Genomic DNA, 20949 nt, shown 5'->3' with positions numbered 1-20949 from the left:
CACCCACTTCCCTCCCTCCTCCTGGCTGCCTGCTCCCACCACTTTCTGTGCACCAGTGTTGGCATGCATCTGCCCTCAGGATGTGGTCTGGAAAAGTTAAGCCATCAGAAATGTAATCCTGCCAAAAAAATAAAGCAGCCAGTTTCATGCATTCATTCACCTTAGATGCACTGAAGCCTCGGTAAAGATGCAAAAGTATTGATAGTCAAAGGAAGACAAGACTTCCTTTCCAGAAGCAAGTAGTCACTAGATAATATTGATTTTGTTGAATCGTATCGCAAGGGGGTTGGAGCAAACGGTAGGGAAGGAAAGGGAAAAAAATAAATTAATCAAAAAACTATTATCTAAAAATGGATGGCTTGAAATATGCCCTAATTACAGAAAAGGCAGCAGGGTATTAACTGCACAATAGCATGACAACAGGCTACCAGGCACTACTCCCTCTTACGTGAAAGATTACAAGAAAATATAAAATCATGCACTTCATGATCAAGAGCAAAGCGCGGGTGGAAAGGAACACTCGGCCCTTCAGAGTGGCACCAGCGGTGCAGCTGTGCGGCACCCCGGCTGCTCCATGGTGAATGCCTTTCCTCCCCCAGGCCCGGGGCAGCCAGCCTGCTGTCAGGCTCCCCAAGCACTTCAGTCTCCCTGCCAAGTAATTAACAACCATCATCTACGAAAGAGAAAAACAAGCAGTTCCCTGGGAATGCTCGCTGCACCAAACCAGAAATATAAAGAACCCAAAGCTGGACACTTCACAAGAATTCAAGTGCTTCCTGCTTTTGACCTGGTTGAGGGAAAAAAAGTGAAGAATAGCCACAAAAAGCCTCGTTTAAGTACATTTAGAGCCTTCCTGTGAAATCATTCAAGAAGGACCTTCCGTGTCCAGTCCCTTTAAAGCCTACCACAGTTATGCCAGCTTTTACGCTGTCTCTTTTCCATAAGGAACAAGAGACCAATCACCATTTCACACTTACTCATCGGTTTGTAATCATCCCTTCAGTGAGAAAACCAAATACTAGTTGTCTGAAACCCAAATGGGGAAAAACCCCTTGGCCCTAGATTGCCAGAGATGACCACGGTTTGGGCTGTCCACAGAATTCACCCCAGACTAACAGACCTGGACATGAATATTCAAGTTGCCTCTTGAAAATTATACATATTGAAACAGCTTTACACTTAATGCTATGAACTGGCTGAGATTCAAATTCAGAACTATTCTACTGTTTGGTCCTCCCTCCTCTCTATTCTAGACTCCCATTTAAAAACGTCCTTTTTTTTTTTCTTTTACAGAAAAAGAACAACTGTATTATGAATTTTGCATGTAATTTCTTAAAACTTGTTGAGGATTCAAATATTTTTTGATGCACACTTGGATGAATATTTACCATACTGTTCTTAAAAGCTTGATACTCAAAATATATATCTTTGAGTGTGCAAATGGATAGGAAATGTATTACAAAAAAAGCAGTCATGCAATGCAAAAATACATTAAACACAATTACGCCTCAGGAAGAGAAATAATTTTGTAATGGCTCCAGTATCATCCAACACATCTCAAGGATGTGCAACCTTTCACTTTGCAAACATTTCAGAACGAAAATGTTTGAAGGCCCCAGGACAGACCAAAAAAAACTCTTGTCCCACTCAAACCTCAGCTACCCCAGACAGAGCAAGACAGCCCTCCACCAAAACAAGAAAGTTTCATTCTCTCCATCCCTCCACATCCCCGTAGCTCCCACTGCTCACTTCTTACCAGCTCTAGGGCTTCTTGTGTTTCTCTCCAGGCCAGTGTAACCCCCTGCACCTCACAGCAAGTCGATGTGGGCTTTAGCACCAGTTTTGTGCCATGGGAGCGAGCTGAACTGCTTCATCTGTGAGACCAAAAGTCTGGGAAAGTCCCAGGGAGGGACTGGGCAGCCTCTTGGCAGCAACTGCCCACTGGATCACTTGAGCTGCTCACAGATCTTCAGCTCAACAAAATGTTGCTGACTCCTATGCAATATTTACTGTTTTCCTTAGAGCCTCATTTTTGGCATCAGAAGAAAGAGCATCAAAACATTCACTAAAATAAGTGGATAGCTTGCATGTCGGGGAAGAAAGTTTTCCAAAACAGAGCAAATAAAATCTACAAAATTACTCTTAAAAAGCAACATTTGTTTAAGGTTAAACATTTAATGTTTTTTATAATACAAGATTTGGCAGTACTACAATCCCTCTCTACCTCACGTGACCTAAACCAGCTGCTGCCTCCCCTTCTTTTTCTTTCCTTTGTTTTTTTTAGTGACAGGTCATGACTGTAAGGGCTTTTTCACAAGCAAGCAAGAGCACTCATAACGTGTTAAATATTTTATGGCAATCTAAAGGACAGTTTCCTAACTACCTGTCCTTCTTAAGATCAAGCATTTACTGTTAAACTGTAAGAAACACACAGGCACTAAATTTCCAAACTCTTAACAATAAAGAACTTTAATCCTTCTGTTTTATAGTACTTGTAAACCCAGGGCAGAAGGGAAGAGATAGGGAAGAGGAACATTCCATAAATATTTTGAATTTTTAGTAAAGACTCAACAAATTCACTGGGTTTACAAGCGATGATGTAAACTAATAGACTGTCTGTCTCTGTTTATATAGCACCTACCACATAAAAGACTAACATAAAACTCAGTGCTGCAGTCACAAAGCAAAGCATAGAGATGGCACTAATGAAAACACTGAAGTCCATTGTTGACTTCTGGGTCACGGTATCAATGGACCCTTCAAAACAACATTGCTGGAAATCAGTTTTCCTTATAGTGAAAACTAATATTATATGTACACATATATATATATAAATCTATAAAGTTCTAGTCTTCAAAAACATCCAGAGAAGGTACATTCTACTAATTTTCCATATTTGTTATGGGCCTCTAGTACTTGGAAAAACTGCTTTGCTCAGGTACCTGGACACACTTAACTGCTCATTGTGATAACAACGAATAAAGTGCCATGTGAATTTATACCTTCCCATAGACACTGTCCCTCCAGCCATGCCACTCCCCTCTCACCCGCTCCCAGCACTGGGAGGATTTCTTTCCCTTTCTGACTGGAGGCAGCCAGTGCTTCAGCAAGCAACTCACTGCTTCTCTCAAATACTGTTTAGGGGAGTCCAGGGATATTTGTCCACTCCATTTCAAACTTACACAGATTGGAACTACTGCTGTCAGCACTTCTCTGCACACTGCCTATATCCATAGGTCTCCTACACCGTTCTGTTCTGAGAAGGTGACATTAGGAGGTATCTATATGCTATTCCACAGGCTGGTAAAAGCTCACAAACTCTTACCCTTCAAGCCAGGTATTTGCACCATAGTCTGTTCCTGCACAAACTGCTTTCATAGAGCTTCTAACTGGACACTTGGAAATACACTGCCTGGAAAATACCACGATAGTATAATCTACGTCACCTTAAAGCATACACAAATATACCTGTACTTCATGTAGTTAATCTCAAAAAAAATAAAAATAAAAAAAAAATCAAAGATCACAGCTTCACCATTGTATTTCTATAGTTGACATTCAGACTGCCACTGTTAGATGTAAGTACACTGTAGGCCTCAGCCTCTGTATACTGAAAGTAAGCCAAGGGGCAAGAGGAAAGATATTACCAAGAATAGTAGTTATGGCACCACATTATACTTCCTGAAAAATCCATAAGGGTTTATTTTCTCATTTACAGGAAAAGAATATGCATTACAAATCCTAGAAAACAGCCCTTATGGAATAGATCAGTGAAAAAAAAAGTTTTCTACATCCACATGTAGATTCAGCAAAATGACACGTAAAGAGCAAGAAGAAAGGTATGATTCCCATCCTTTTGGTTGATTATTAAAAGCTGGAGGGAGAAGGGCAGTTTGAAACTTCATCATAAAACAGGTAAGGAGCCAACAGAATTATTTGAAAATAAGTATTCTTTGATACCAAGAAAAATCAGATGCCCAAAAGTACTGAATTTAGGAGAGCTAGGGTAGAACTATTTGCATGCACCTACTCCAAGCTTCTCTGGCAAATCTCAATCTCACTCAACCAGTGACTCCCTTTCCTCTCTTTAGTCTCAGAGGGCTTTCCAGAGAGGGAGACCAGTATTCTAAACCCAAACTTCCCACAGATCAGCTTCATCCATCTCTCTGTGGAAAACTCTAACTCAGAATATTTACTGTCTTATATTAAGCTGTTAGGGTTGGGTATGCCTTTTGATTGAATTTACCTAAGCTGAATGTTTTCCAGAACTGAAAAATGTACTCACAAGTAAAGCAGTATTTTCAACAGTATGCTTTAAAACTCATGAGTATATAATGGAAAAAAACAAAACCCTTCACTGGATGGTGCAATAAAAGAAAGCATTCTTTAATTCTGGAAGCCAGTTCTATACATTAATCGTGGCATAAGCATCAGTCAAATGGATTATTGTAACAGCATACATGAAAGGTTGAGTAGAAGTCACAAGTGCGTACCTACTTCCTAAAAGAATGTAAGATATAAATCTTAGAGCCAATGCTTACTTATAGAAATGTCCCATAGATATCTATGAACAGCGGCCATATGTTACAGCTATGAACAGAGGTCAATGAATCTGGCAAATAAGCCAGGAACTGAAACCACTTATAAACACCACAAAACTGATCTGCTTTTAAGGAAGTCTTGAGCTGATGAAAGCAGCAGCAGAACAATCCACAAGCAGCAGAGTTCTTGGTGTGGCAGATGTATAGACAATCGGTTCAGGAGACTTCAAGCTCATTTACTGAGAATCAGAGGAAAAAGCCACCAGAGCATTCCAGCTGTATTGCATCATAAAGCAGCTGATGTTCACCGGCTTATTTGCTCCAAACTAGAAAGTTTAACTCTTGGTGTCTCTGGACACAAACGTACCCCAGAGTCTTGAAGAGATTAAAGTTTAACAGAAGGAACCTGTTCAGTCTTACCTGGTTCAGAAGACATCGTTTGCAAATATAATCCAGTACCACTGCAGCAGAAATTGATTTTGCAGTGGTAATAACCCTAGGAGAGGCTCACATTTATCCTATTTACAAGCCCTGTAAGTTGTTAAGAAAGGACTTCTCCCCAGATGTTTGGTATATGCTGACAGTTTACATGCTGGGTCTTTCAATTACACTATGCTCCTCCTCCTTGAAGGCGAGCCTGTTTTGAGAGGAAAAACGTAAGCATGCGAACCAGTCCGCTCAGAGAAGAGAGTGAACTCTGTTCACGAGTGAAGAGGAAAAACAAAGAAATCAGCTTATGTAACCTACAAACTGCTGAAGAAAGGAGGAGGAGGGACTACAGTAAGTTGTTTTGTCTAATACTTCAGCTACTATGAAAGTTTTGTCACTATTAGTTGCATTACTGTTTGAAATTAAAGCAGTATCAGGGTTAAAGGACAAGTTAGTACGCTTTCTGTTTGGTGCTTTGTTCTCCCTTTTTATTGCATGATGCTCATTTTGAATCATCTTTTGCATTTCCTAATCTCTATTTAAATTTATGCCTAGAATGAAAAACATACAACACACAGGATACCAGAGCAGTGACCAAAAGAGTCTGCATTAAAGAATTGTTGTGAAAACATTAGTTTATTTGGCACAGATTAAAATCAACTAAAATAATTTAAAATCTATTTTTAAGTGGCATGAACTAGATATTGTGCCCCAGGGCACAATACAAAGATATTAGAGTGAATTATGAACTGTGAAAATGCACATTTTTAAAAAGTAAAAGGATTAACTGAAAAGGGAAGTTACTGCAAGTAACATTCTTTTATTTTTCAGAGCTCCCACACCATGTGATCCCTGGCTGGCACACTTTCATCTCAGCAGGAGAAAAACTGGGATTTAAATCCAGCCCTGTCAATTTGGATAATGTGAATCAGAATATAGCAGCCAGCTTGCCATTTGCTCCAGCTGAGGTCATCTTCAACCTCTGCGTTGGTCCAAACCACAGCTCCCACATCACCAGCCACTTGTGGTCCGCACATTCGAGGCTGTGCAGGAGCACAGCGCTGCAGAACTGCTTTGAAGGACAAGTACCAAGGGTTACGGGGAACACACTTGCAAAACAATCCATGAATATCTGTTTTTCACCCAGGGGACAGCCCTCTGGAACAGGACAGCTAATTATTTCCTTTCTATTACAGATGTTGAATGGCAGGGGGTACTGCCAAAAACAGCAAAAAAACCCCAAGTACTCCTCCAATTGTTTCAACACTTCGGTCTATTTTGTTCTTGAGATGAGCAGATACAAGCTCCCTGCATATGCATTTGAAATCTAAATGGAACCCATTTTTACCACTTTGGCCAAGATTTGCAAGTGTTGTTTTTGTTTTTAAAGTGTTGTTTTATTTTTACACTGCTTGATACTCCTAGCCAGTAATCCCAGGCTCCTTAAAGACACATACAAATTTTGTTCATCCAGGCCATCATCACATCATTAAAACAAAAAAAATAACATTAGCTGAGTTTCATAACCAACTAAGAGAACTCCAATGCATAGGTTATATTTCTGTTTTGAAGTTCACTTCCAGGAGTTCAAAGGCTACCCCTCTTGCTAGGGCTTGCATATGAAGTACATCTGCAAAAGAACACCTTATCTCTCCAGGAAAGACTTGGTTGAGAAGATAAATTTTCTGCTCAGTTTCCCATATTTGGAACAAATAATTTTCCTCACGACCCTAATTTGTCCATCTGCCAGTGAGGGCTTTGTCAGCCTTTTTTCAGCCTGGTATATTCTTTCCAGCCCAGGAAAACCATTGATAATGCCTATCATACAAGGATGTGACAGACTTTAAATTCAGATGGGATCAGCAATATAGTTTTCACTTTTCACACAAGCAACACAGTGGGAAAACTCGAAGACAATTGGCTACAAAAGCAATTGGTTCAGATATGCAGCTACATAAATGGTTACTGACCACTGCAAACAAAGAGGAGTGAAGGGGTCACACAAGGAAAAGGAGGGACCAGACAAGAAATCAAGTCTCCCCTCTGGGGAAAGGTATATAATAACTGTTAGAAACTTTCAACATGACATGTGGGAGGGATGACATCTGAGCTACCAAGACACTCTTCTCCCTCAGTCCTTGCCACAGGGACAAAGCAGAGAACAGGCAAGGAGTCAGAGCTCCAACCAGCCATGGACTTCACAGGCAACCCCCCCAACCCACCACAGCCCATGAAGAGTCACCACAGTTCTGCTACCACTCAAGGAGAGAGAAGGAATTTTACACACATGAAGGAAACTGGGGATTTTATTTCATTTCCAGAAGTAACAACATTAAAACAGCTATAAAGAAGTCACCACTGCCAATCTTTAAAACACATGCTTAACCTGTTCTTTTTTTAGAAAAGGTAAAAGATTAATTGTTTTATCTCTATTTGATTAGCTAGCCAATAAGGGGATTTGGGAGAGGTTAAAACTGTTAGAATGAGAACATCTCATTAACCTATTCCTCTGGTTTCACATGTGTTCCATCCCAACTTTGCTTACTCTTAAGAGCAGAAACATGCAAACTGCACAACACAAAGTGGCAAGTATTAGTTGCAAACTCATCAACAATAGGTGCAGCTCTGCCTTACCTGTCACCAAAATATGCCTGTGAACTTTGAAGAAAAGTTAATTAAAAAATAAAGATAGTTTAATTAATTTTCTCAAAAAAGCAGATGAAGAGGAATGGAGAACAACTAGTTAAATAAAATGTTGTCATTAGTGTGTAATTAAAACCATACTACTAAAATCAGTAGTTGCTGTCATTTAGTATGAATGGAATAACTACACCAACTAAACCCAGTATGTTTTTAGTCCTTACACAGCAGACTAGTTCTATGAAACTATGTTATCTCACATCAACATTATTGCCTCATGTACCACTTTATTACCACCAATAATTAAAAGTTTCTACAGACATCTGACAGTAAATAGACAGCACTTACTTTCTTTTCCTAGCACCTTTCAAACTAAGCACCACAAGCTTTCTCTCAGTACTTTCCCCATTTTGCAGATGAGACATACATACATAAATAATTTGAATATTCTTAATGTGATGAAGGAAGTTAAGAAGGAAGTCACATGAGTGCTGTTAGGAGACCTGGAAAGCTGAACTAAGTATTACAGAGCTACACGGGCATCATGTCACAGTGACACACACAGCCCCCAAACCAAATCAGTTCATGTGACAGTGAATCACAGTCCAGCATTCAGAGTGGCTGTGGTGGGCTGTCTCCTCCTTACTGCAGGCTCACTTCAGGCACAAAGTGTTTGAAGAGGTTTGCTGAGGATGCTGCATCAGGACATGATACACAGTTTGTGCAAGCCAGTGATTGTCTCATCCAAAGGATCAGTAACCAACCTGTCACCCTGACACAGAACGCAGAATGAGCACTTCTGAATCTCCATATGAAAATACCTCCCACCTTTTTTTTTCCCGTGTGGGAGACCTTTAGACATCTCAATGAGGCGAAGAGAGGAAGGCCCCTTTCACAGGACTCTCATACAGTAGTTGTGGTTGACTCACAGTGACCTACCCCTGTCCACTTTCCTTTACGTCCCAGTACTTCAAAAGCACAGCACTTTGAGTATGGGTAATAATAAAATCATGCTTTGTCCTCAGCCCAGAATAGTTCCTGAGATGCTATTGAAAACCTCTCTCAAAAGCCAGGCAAAGGGGTTCAACTTGGCTCCCAGCTATTCTTAGGGCAATGGGATCAGCTACCGAGACACTACACACTCTTGTCCCGAAGTGACCCTCACTTCTGTCAGACCTTCCACGTGCTGCCCTTTTCATGACTCTTGGCTTGGTCTAAAATCAGTAACAAGTGATTTTGTGCAGAAGCCTGGATGGACATAAACTGTACCTTAAACAAAATACATAAAAAAAATCCAATGACACAACTTAAGTACTACTGTCTTGTTAAGCTGCATCCTTCAAGCTTTGCCACACAGGCAAGTGAGGAAGGAAGAAACAGCCATACGACAACTCAAGATTTTCAGGTAAATAATGAATATAAGGATGGGGGAAATTCTCTGTTAAGCAAGTGACCTGTAGAAACTAGTGACCACCAAGAAAAGTAGGGAAGAGGAAAAGTCCACACAGAAGAGGGAGTCTAGGAATAGGTATTCGGGACTGCCACAACAATGAAAAGTAACAATAGCACCTTAAGAAGATGGGCGACTAGCCCCCAACAAGGTGAGAAACACTTAAGGGATACTCAGGATCTGCAGCCTAAACAGAAACAAGTCTGTGGAAAGGATATTTTACCCTCCCAGTTTTGAAAATCAAAAACTCCATCACTCTTCCCTAGCTCTCCTGGTTCACATGCAAGGAGATGCAAAACAAGCAATCTCAAGGTAGATGGAGTAAACAACTACCATGCCATAAGTAGAACGTAAATAGCAGTATTTTTCCATCTTTTTTTTCTTTTCTTCCAGTTCAGATGTATTATGTGCCCCAAAGGGAAAGCTTGTGGTTGCACAAACAAACATTAGAAGTTCTTAGGGGAAAAGAACTTTTTGTCCTATGTCTGCACAGCATTTGTTGTTGAAGCATCTTTGTGTCTGCAATTTAGTCCAAGCATAGAAGCGACACAAGCAACTACAAAACTCTCCAATAATGAAAAGGTTGCCGTTCTACAAAATCAGAGAACTATATCAAAGATCACATCACTTGTATCTATTTTATTAGCATTTACAAAAGGACTGCTTTTGCTATGGCAACTGTATGTTTTACACTAACCACATAAAGCTGTTTTTCTGTAGCTTAAAGTATCTTCCATACTTAAAAAAAAAAGTATAAATCCAGGAATCTGTGGTTCATTTTTCAATTAATCTTCTTTAGTAAAGAAAGATCATCAATTGTTAAAGGGTTTCTAGTTTTAGACATGAAAAGTGGTCAAAGGCTTCACCTTGATCAACTGGGTTTGATTTGCCAGTTCTTCTGTTTAAAAAAAAATTGGTTTAAGAGTTCTTATTTCTAAAACCTCCTTCTTATATAGATATATATACACATATATACATATATACATATATACATACACACTATAAATATACATACTACAAAATTGAGAGAAAGCATCATGTTATGATTTAGGGAAGAAGAAATTACTATTTATAGTGTTATCCATTCTATTAGGCTAACACAGAGTTAGCAAATACCCACGAAGAGAAGACACTGGCCCTGCAACCCTGCTTTTTCTCATGCCTTCTTCATTGCTTTCTCCTCCCAATGCCTTCCTCCTTGAGAAGGATGCTTCGTCAGGCCTCCTGCCTCCCACACAGCTGCTGCCTTGTCCCCAGTGACAGTATTACCTCTGATGGTGACATTCCCACCTGCCAGTGCACTCCCCTGCCAGCCAGAACCTACAGCCTGTTGAGGGCAGCTCTGGTCCCTCAACAGCTTGGGGTCATGATGCAGCTGTTACCATAAAAACACATACTCTTCCTTAAAGAAGAGTGGAAAAAAGCAAGGACGAAAAAGGCTATGGTCTACCCCAAAAGTGTGCCATCCACCTTTACTCACCTTCACACATCAAACATCATTTAACATATTTGCAAAACAGCACAGACTCATTTTCCAGTTAATTTAGTTTTTGGTCACACATAAACACACAAAATACACATGTACCTCAAAATAAAACCCCACAACCCAAACGAGGAAGGCCACCACACAAAATTTTCCTAAGATTCTGCAGTACAGTGAAAGGTTGAATTCATAATTTAAAAATTACCTCTGCCACATTAAAAATCCAGACACTAAAGACTGAAGTGAAGCAGGTCAAATTGCAGAGACCGTGATTTCATGTCCATATAAAAATCAAATTTGGGCAGTGCTAGATACTAAAAATAAAGTACAAATTATTCTTGGTTTGAGTTAATAAAAAAACCTGCATGGCAGATTCACAGTGAACACAGTGGAGTAATCAGTACATTTTTGGGGTAGGTAAGAGCATACACAGCAAAGTCAGGAAAAAAAAGAATTAAAAAAACATTCAATAAAAAAATTCTGTGTCTGACAAGAAAGAGTAGCAAATGTTTGGGTAACCCACCCAGAAGGCATCAAACAGACAACGTGGCTTACAGCATCAATTTATGCACCACCCATGTCAGCAGATGCATTTGTGTGCAACCCTACTTTACCAGATGCTGGAAGCCGTATTCACCATGAATTTGTTTAGTCTTTCCCTGAATCCCATTCATGTTTCTTAAGCAGAATATGTGACAGTACAGGCATTTTCAATCTATTCCACCTTAGCTCTTTGTCCTTTCTGAGGAAGAGAAACTTGAGGGCACGACACATTTCTCCTTCCACTTTTCTCCAGCCTTCCTGTCACACTTTAGAAAGCGTCAAATTAACTTTCTCCATTCTGAAAAATCACAGAACCATGGAATGGTTTGGGTGGAAGGGGACCTTTAGAGATCATACAGTCCAACCCTCCTGCATGGGCAGAGACATCTCTCACTAGATCATGTCACAGGACAAAAAATGTCACTATCTGTTCACAACTACTTCCTTCTGCCTCACATACAGCTTTAGTCTCCTGAATTTGTCCTGTTATGGCCAATTTGATCTACTACTTAAAGGACAGTCAGCAAATTGGGACCTTCTTTGCAGAGCTTTTTCTCCTCTGCCATTAATACATAGTACTGCTTTTTTCCAGTCCATCCAACCTTATACACCTCAAGTGTCCAGGGAAAACTGATCAAAAGGAATTCTATGAACCAATTTATTTCAAAAAAGTAAGGTAAAAATACACACAATGGTGAAAAAATAAGAGAATTTAGACACGTATTTCAGCTTTTGGAGCAGTAAGGGTGCAAGATCGGAGACATCTGCGACTGTTTTACATAGTGAAGTTGTGCTGATAGTTAAACATAGCCTTTGAGACCACATCAGCACTAATGAAACTGTAATTTCCTTTAAATTATTGCCATCCATACACCAGACCTCATTAGCCAGACAGTAATAACTTTTCATCATTTATTTCAACACAAAAGCAATCAATAAGCTTTTCCCCACAGTTCCTTTACTGCTCTCTCTGAATTCTGAAAAACCTAGAGTCAGAGAAGATGCCAGCTATAAAACAGACACAGTCAAGTTTCACTGTTGTCTTTCTTACAGAAAGAGATTCTAAAACACCACCTGATTTTGAGATAAACTGGATTAAAGCAGTTTCAGTGCAAGGAAAAATCTTAATCCATTAAAACATGATGAACAGACTACATTATCAAAGAACAGTAAGTAGATCACATTGGATTGAGAGGCTTTTCCCTCTCATCATTACAGTGTCCTGGGCATTGTTTTGCACTGAAAATGTTTAGTATCAGATTGCAGGAATATCACACTTCTGTTCGCACAAGCTGAGGACACTCCATGGAAGACACAAAGAGCCCACCTCAGCTACCAGCTGAACTTTTACCCCTGTGTTAAGAAGCAAGTAGAAAAGCATTCTTCAGTTTTCAGAATTTTTCAACAGTAAGGAAAATTTTGGAATATTTTCAGGCAAACCAGAGAAATATCAGGAATAAGACCATCAGTGACAAGACGGGTCTGGAAAATTTAATTCAATTGTTCGGAAAAACTGTATTTTACAATCAATAAAATCAGCTTTATAACCACACACACACCAAAACAAAATGATCTGCCTCTTACAGCAGAAAGCAGGCCACAGCTTGCAGAATAAGTGGTAATATGGGGGAAAATTGGTGGGCAAGGTGCTTTGTCTACAGTGTTCCAGACCAAGATCTTAAAAAGAACATTTACCCAAAATAACAGAATGCTGCTAGCAGATAACAGAGGAGTGCAGCACTGCTGACTTTACTAAGGGCAAACAGTGCCAACACTGCTAACTGTGAATATTTCATTGTGTTAGATTTTAACTGTTGTGTTCCGGTTCTTAGGCAAAGCTCCAATTCCACCCCTAGGCCTTCAAACGTATTTTGGCTTATTGCAGCTATCTTTAAGAGTGTTTGTAGCAGCTTCCACAGTTAAAACTGACTTACACACAGAAATCTTGACAAGCCAAGGGACTAAAACACTTGCCAGTTACATTATGGTGGGTGGCCAAGTCATAACAGCAACATAAGGCTCCAAGCAATGGCGTGAACAAGAGCTACTGAAGAGAGCAGACATCAAAATTAGTCTTGGAAACTGCCTTGTCACATAAAGCTGCCAGAGAACTACTTCAGCTGTAAAGAAAAGTGGCATAAGATATTTAAGGAAAGACAGCAGGTAATCTTATCTAACCCATGAACCCTTTTGATATTTTAGGAAGCTGAACAATACTCAACCATGTTGAACACAAGTACAATGAGCATCAAATTATTTATCTAGGTATTAGATCTTAGTCTCAATATAACTACTGCAATCATAGTATGGGAAGCCATAATACTATTTTGAATTACAAAAAAACCCCACTTCATGCTTTCACTAATCTTCCTCAGCATCACTGACATCTTTAAGAAAGGGAGGAGAATAAAAAATATAAAATAAATATTAACTTGTGTACAAAATGGGGGTGTAGGAGCACACAAAGGATGTTGGGATGAGGAGGAGATACTAGGAAGAAAAATTCCAAGTGAGAAGTTCAGGTCTTGCCCTGCAGGAATAACTCATTACAGAATCAACTTGATCTTTCATGTAATATTACAAGCTCTTGAGCTAATTTTCCCTCTACTACTCAAACAGCAGATATGCTCGGCACCACTCCAGGGAATACACCCATGGCATTACCCAATGTCTACAAAACAAAACCTTTGGTTGTAGAAGAGACTGTAATTCAGGTCTTTTGCAGCCTCAATCCCCAGTTCACAAGCCCTTGCTGAAAAAGCTTTCATGATATTTTGTTTCAATATTAGCTATCAAATCCAAAACAGGTACTCAGAACTATAACCACACCACCACATAACTGGGCAGCTGAAGGTAGAATTTTTTTTTTTTAGTAAGTGTTACAGCAAGTAAAAGTGGAACAGACAAGTTGCAGCACTGTTTAATACCAGGGTTAGCTGCATCCATGCCATCTTCATGAAGGTAAAGTGCTTCTGAGAGAAAACCACAGCTAAAAGTACAGTCTGAAGAATACACAAGTCAATAAATGTCTACAGGTAGTCAAGAACAAGTACAAAAAGACTGCACTGAAAGTTCCTCCAAAGATCAGCAGCTGGAAAAGCACTTCTACCACCGTCAGGACTAGATGACTATTCTTCCCTCTGATTCAAAATCTGGCTGCTTTGGGTTCCCATTTTTCTGAAGCACTGGAGACTGACTGTGGCTACTGAGTCCAGAAAGCATCACCCTGCTAGTAGAATTAATGTCTCAAAGTGTCTGCTTAAGTTTTCTACTACTAACAGAAATCTCATGACACTGGCAATGACTTCAACCTTTCTTGCACAGTTTCTGAAGCATAGTGTAATATTGGCTTTTCTTCATTTAGTACAGTTTAAAGTTCTGCTTAAAGTTTGCTTCCATAGCCAGTAACACTGCAATTCGCAGTGTGCCAGAAGAAAAGCCTACTGAACATCTAAATGATGTGTAACTTAAATGCTACCTGTGACTGAGGGAAAAGCCCCCACAAAAACCCCTCAGTGACCAAGTGGCTCCTTCCAGTCCTGAGCTCCACATTCCCAAGTGCACTCAAGGACTTACTTTGCTGAGATAATCATCAAAAAGTAAACAGTTCCCATGTCTCTGTCAGTCCAAGTAGTATTTTTATACTTAAAATGAACAGCTAATTATATAGTAAGAGCAACTGGATGAACTGGGAAAAAAAAAGTCAGAAATAATCCCTCTTCAAGATATTCTGTTGCTGGCATGCAGCCATTTCTCCCCACCCTGTTTTCCTCCCAACTTTGAATAACAATTACCTGGGAGGAATATTTTCTGAAATCATTTGCAGAAGAGCTCTGAGTCTTCAGGTTCTCCAGTTAGGCACCTCAACAAGATGGAACTTCTAGGAAGGACAAAAGTACTTCTGTACTAAATGCAATCCCCCCTTGAAAAGGCTAAAAAACATACCACAATTCCCAGACATATAATAAATCTGGACATTGCCAGTCTCTCCCATTTACTTACTCATTGTCTCACTGCACTAGTTTAGTATGGTGATCTGCTTCAGAACGAATTCAACAATTTTGGTGTTTGCTAAAATCTGGTACAGCTCTTTGCAGCATCAAGAAAAAAAGTGTTACTGCCTGCATTTTGACCCCGCCCATGCAAAGCATAAAAGGCACCAGTAATTTTACATGACTAAGGCCCGGAGAACAGACCAACAGCAGCAGTGTCTGTGTCAGCAGGTTTATCCTCCCACATCCAGCGCCGGGAGAACTCCATTATTTGATGGGAGCTGCAAAGAGAACAGTTTGTAAACAGGCACCAGGACTTTCTAAAACAGTTGGTCCTTCAGAGAAAGCTGCAGGCTGAAACCTTTAAGTAGCCATGCTGCTGTAAGGAGACAGTAAGGAGCCTGGGCTTGTTTGTTTGTTTGTTTTAATGTTCACTCTGCACGAGTAAACAGCAGGGAAAAAAAGTGTATTGAAAACCAAGCACATTTAAAACCTCCACCAAGCAGCAGCCCAAACACAATGTATAAATAAATCCAAGTCATGTCAAACAGCATTCCACAGTCATGTGTCAAGTGAAAAGCAGAAAGACTTGTCTGTTTGAAGAAAACAATTGTGATCGTTTATGCGCAAGCCAGCTTCCTATATATTGACTCAGGATTTTACCATTTAATGACGAGTGTCCTGAAAGCTTAGTATGTAAGACATTATCAGCAAGATTATTATGAGCCCACTACATACTTGGTTGTATTTCTAGACACTATTTAGTTGGGAGTTTATTAGAAACATCCCTTTTTTTTTTTTGTGAGATGAACTATATAAATGTAGCTTACACACCTAAAAAAAATCCAAAACAAATCACTACTCAGTATGACCCATCACTTCTGCTGGTCCCCAAAGCCTGTATTTTAGAATAAATCTCCTTCAAGAGATCATGTAGCAGATTACACTGACAATCATTTGTTTGCATTAAGCATAAACATCAGAGCCACTTGTAATAATCTACCAAAGATTAAAAAAAACAGTCTTTTAAAAAAAAAAAAACATTAGTTTCCAACAGACATTTAACAACTCCTCTGTTACATGGAAATGGGATGTCTACTATGAAAGGCCAGATGCACAAATGGATTAAAGAGTGTCTAGCCTTTAAATCCTGCATCCACAAATCAACACTGACCTAGTGACCTAAAGTAAAATTTAATAATAAAAAATAAGTAACCAACAGACACATGCAGACCAATCCAGACAGAAATAAAAAAAATTGTTTGCTGAAGACTATTTGGATATTTGCATAGTGCTTGTCAGAGAATATAACGAGCTGGAGCATGCAGAATGCAAAGTCCCCTATTTATCCTTGAAACAGGTTTAGCAAAGTCAGTGGAAAAACAAGCTTCTCAGCACACCACCAGTTAGCAATCAGGAAAAATCACCTCTGGAAAGGATATACAAGCCTTTACCTTTATGTCGATATGATTGTTGCTATCTGTGAAGACTTGCCAATGAGACTATCATTCACACACAGCGACAGTGAACCCTGTGGGCAACAGCAACCTTCCTAGAAAGACACCAGGGAACAGAAACACATCCCACACCAGCATAACCTTGGGGTGGTTGCCCTTCCCTCCAGCTAGGTCCAGCGTAGCATCTGAAGGGTGAAAGTCTAATCTCTTTCCAAGCACAAAAGCCAATCTGCCCCCTGCACTCTTTTTAACAACGCAATTCCAGACCGGCGACTTGCACGTGTGAACAAGTCCACTGCAGCCCATTAAAAGCAACTTTTGCATAAATCACCCACTCAAATGGCAATGCAATAGCTAAATTCTGGGAAAGGAAGGGGTTAAAAAAAGGTGTGGGGTTTTTTTTTTTTTTAATTATAAGATGATACAGCTTCCATTTAGAGTGCTCACCCAGTTCCACCAACGTGCAAGCGTAGCATAAAAGTCTGAAAGGACTTCATGCACGTATACCAGCCTCCCACAAGCGCAAGAAAAGCTCACACATCACAAACAGTTAAAGTACTCAAAGAAATAAAAACCCCCTCAATCTCCCACACGCACTTTTGTGAGGCACCAAGACTTGGAAAGCATCTTCTAGGTTAAAAATTTATCCTAGGCAAATATGTTGCAATCGTGACTTATTAACTCTCTCAGTAACTTCCCTTCCAGACTCCAATATACCGACATTTTCAGTGCATAAAAGCAGGGGGCAAATAGGTTGAATTAGAACTGACACAGTTTTAATTAAAAGCCTCTGGTAGTGTCCTTCCCTGCACCAAATAAAAATGGCAGTTCTGGCAAGAGGGATGCAGCATAAAACCTTTATTTGAAAAGGGAAAGCCCATATGTGACTAAAAACATCTGCTGAAGTAACATTTTTTCTATATGGGGTACAAAATTTTAATGCTCCTTGTTTAAGTCAGTAATTTGAATTGCACTAAAATGTTCATCATTCATTTATTATGAAAAGAAATAAATGCTCCTAGCTTCTAAAACACAACAAAAAAAATTCTTTTATAGGATACAAAAACCTTACAAGCATATACTTCTAATTTTATTTTCCCCTTTAAATGAAATCCTGCCGTCGAAACAGTCCTAATATTTGCAGAGTATTCTGAAAACTCCTGACAAGTCTCCATACAATTAATCTCTTTAAGAGAAATAGTCCGAAGTGTTTGGTCAGTTGGTGAGTTAGAAAGAGGGGCAGAGGATGGGAACGAAGAGTGGGAAACCTGCTCCTGCATTCTGCCTCCCTTACGCTGCTTCCTCTGAGCAAACTGCATAAAACACCCTAAACATCCATTGTATCACCAGCTCTGTTTGAACATTTCTCCCTCCTCTCACCCTTCATGCCAGTACGAAAACCAAACACATACCACATCCAAAAAGATATCACTCAGACAAAAAGCAATTAGCGTGAAAAGACGTGAATCAAACAGATTTGGCAGCAAACAGCATTTCATAAAGACAAGAGATATGAATTGCTCCATTTGTGTCAGTTCGGCCAGTTATTGTTCTGACTTACTACTTTAACAACCCCAAATTAAACTGCTCGAACTGAAACAGACAAACAAAGATCCTTAAAACACAGTCCCCCCACACACCCTCTTAACAATAAGCATTATTTCCGTGGTGCTGCCATCCTTAAATCATAAAGCTACCACACCAATTAAAAATTGCCTACGTAAAGAATGAATTTAGTACTGACCTCGCAAAAAGCTTACTCCTCTTGGCTAGAAATCATTAACAGTTTTGATAAAATCCTTTTATGTGCTCCTCCAGCTAGCTAATTCCAGCCTTCCATTAACGCACTCCATTGCAGATAATTGCCGACAGCACACGCTCCCCTGCTTTTGCTGGTTCCCAACCCAGCGAGGATAATCACATTCCAGCAGGGAGCGAACAGATGGCAGCCTCCATGGTAACCAGTCCTCCCCAGCTAGTGGTAGCACTGGGAGACTCCCAGGGACTGGGGCAACAAGCGCTCTTTGTGCTCCAGCCTCCCAAAGCCTGAGCGCAGGGAGAGCCGGCTCCTAGGGCTGACTGGGCATGCCTGGCAGGTGCCTTGCCTTCGCAAGCAGGCACGACACCTTAACAAAAGCTTGCGACCAGGTTTAACCTTGACACTGCCTATTCCCGCGTTGTGCAGGGGGAAATGGGGGTAAAACACTCGCTAAGATGGAGGTGAAGCCAGGAAGAGTTCTATTTGCTGTTAAAACAGAGCATTCAGAGAAATTAGCTGGGATCTGCTTTTCCCCTGACAAAATGATTTTCTGAAGGCAGGCTTACTTCCCCTGAATGGGTTTGATTTCAGCACGATGGAAGCGTTTGCTGCCTGATCTCTACCTCCCGGACCTTGAAACTGTTCCCCTCAAGAATACTATAATCTATTGCTCAACAAGAACTGCACAGACCCTCTGTTTTGGTCTTAGAGCTTCTGCCAGGCGTATCTGCTCCACATCTGCCAAGATCTGTGCTGATTCAGCAGCAGGCAAAACCACCCTGTCTCTCTGCTGCATGACCAGGCTGCCAGGGGAGGCGTGTCTGGAAAAGCTTTTTTCTTTTTTTCCCCCCACATCAAAGGTGTGCATGAAACCTTTGCTCTCACTGGGCCAGATCCTGTACAGCTACACACCTACAGCAATGATGTGAACCAGCTCAGTGAATTCCCACTGATGTTGTCTGCAGGGAAAAGGGAAGTGGCTTTTTAAGTCCAACTGATAATGACCTTGTCTGCAAAATAAAAGGGCTTTGAAAGAACATATTAAAGCTTTTAAATTCGGTGATTTGCACAGGACCACATCTCTTCAAGGTTTTAAACACTGGATGTATAACAGCTTGCAGTACAGTAGCCTGTTGACTCACTCAAACTTTCTCTCCCTCACTCTCAAAACCACTCAGTGCTTATGACTAATGGTGTGTCAAAAAATTGTGGGTAATTTTACTTAAACCTGAGCCAAATTTGGACTTCAGATTTCTGCCTGCTAACTTAGGTCTAGCACACTATTCTTTTGAGGAAGGGAAAATGGTTTCCTTTCTCCCTTAATGATACCAGTCTTGTAGCTGGTCCTGCAAAGCAGTGTTTGTTTCTGTAAAAGACTGAAAACCCCTTTGCCAGAACCCACCATCACAAAAACACCTCTTTCTCCCATGGGTGGCTCCAGGCATGGAGCTCAAAAATGTCCTCTCTCCTTAGGCCCAAATTTTCGGTTTCCCTCATCCTCACTGCACAAGGATGTTAGTTTTGTTTCACAGCAAGCTCAATGAAGTTTATATTGGTAAGAGGCATCACTATTAAACTGCTGGGTGCATTAACATTGGAAGCTTTTCAGATTACTGCTGACAGTGTGAGAGTATCTGTAACCCATCTGAGAGTCCCCACCACAGGGAGCTGAAGAAGACCCAGATTTGAGAGAGGACTCACAGAGCTCACAAGGGTGCTGCAAATACTGGTGACAGGCATGGGACCAAACCCAGGTCTGCCAACTTGCCTTCCACGACTAGTAGACCATTCTGACTCATGCTGGCTCATAATTTGAATCTATTTTCTTCCTTTAAATAAGCAAACTTTACATCATCAAAAAATTCTTAAGCAAACATGGCCACCAAACCTAATTACCCATCAGCAACAAGAGTAAAATAAAGTAAGGAAGGAAATCAATATCCTGTTTAACTTGCCAATTGTTAATAATAAAAACTTTTCAGCATTTAAGCATCATAAAACACCAATAGCATTTCTCGTTTTGCCTCTTAAAAATAAGGACCATGGCTCAGAAATTAGTTTTGATATACTAATAGATTTTATGTATTTATGCATTTCTGGGGGGAAAAATGGAGCAATTACAATTCTTGGCAAACTGACTTCAAAATTATAGGGATTCAGGTTCAATTTCAGTCTTTTTTCCTTCATGAAAGAGACATCCTACAAAGCAATTGTCTAGATTTATGTTAATTCTAACTTTGTATTTAAAAATTATGTTGTTTACTGAAATATTATAAGCAATTTTGGCATTGGAAAACCTGTTCCCTACACTATAAAAACCCTTAGACCATCTGTTCTTGAACAAGTACTAGCTGTACTCATTGCAGGAGGATTGCTAGCAGAATGAAGGGCAACAGCAGTCAGAATCTATTTCAGCTTCTTACTTGGATTTTCTTAATTATTAAGTCTGATTTTAAAATGTACGATGGAAAAAAATAGAATAAACTGAGGGGCAGTGGGGTGCACTACAATTTTTGACGGAATCAATGGATAAGTTATATGGAGCAAAAAAAGTATCCTTTGTACATATGACAGAAGTTTTACTCAAACTATTTGAAAGATGGAGAGGAAAACAGCACATCCAAAATGATTTTGAGGAGGGGTGGACAAGGAAAA

At 40.0% G+C, this 20949-nt stretch overlaps 1 protein-coding gene across 2 annotated transcripts in view; it reads right to left on the bottom strand.

The window, feature by feature from the left end:
* Nucleotides 1-20949, bottom strand: part of FGD4 (FYVE, RhoGEF and PH domain containing 4) — a 106652-nt gene that overhangs the window by 47778 nt on the left and 37925 nt on the right. Inside the window, exon 1 of one of the 2 annotated variants that reach the window (XM_027726648.2) lies at nt 4962-5058. The exons of the other annotated variant lie outside the window; for it this stretch is intronic. Coding sequence (XP_027582449.1) covers nt 4962-4977 — 16 coding nt within the window. The 5' untranslated portion in view covers nt 4978-5058. Of the gene's footprint in view, nt 1-4961; nt 5059-20949 lie in introns of those variants that run through there. 2 annotated transcript variants of the gene reach the window in all.

This window comes from Pipra filicauda, unplaced genomic scaffold, assembly GCF_003945595.2.
Source record: "Pipra filicauda isolate LSUMZ 115617 unplaced genomic scaffold, ASM394559v2 scaffold2_size9829703_pilon, whole genome shotgun sequence".
NCBI lineage: Eukaryota > Metazoa > Chordata > Aves > Passeriformes > Pipridae > Pipra > Pipra filicauda.
The sequence above is the reverse complement of the archived record's forward strand: the minus strand, read 5'-3'. Positions and strand labels throughout refer to the sequence as shown.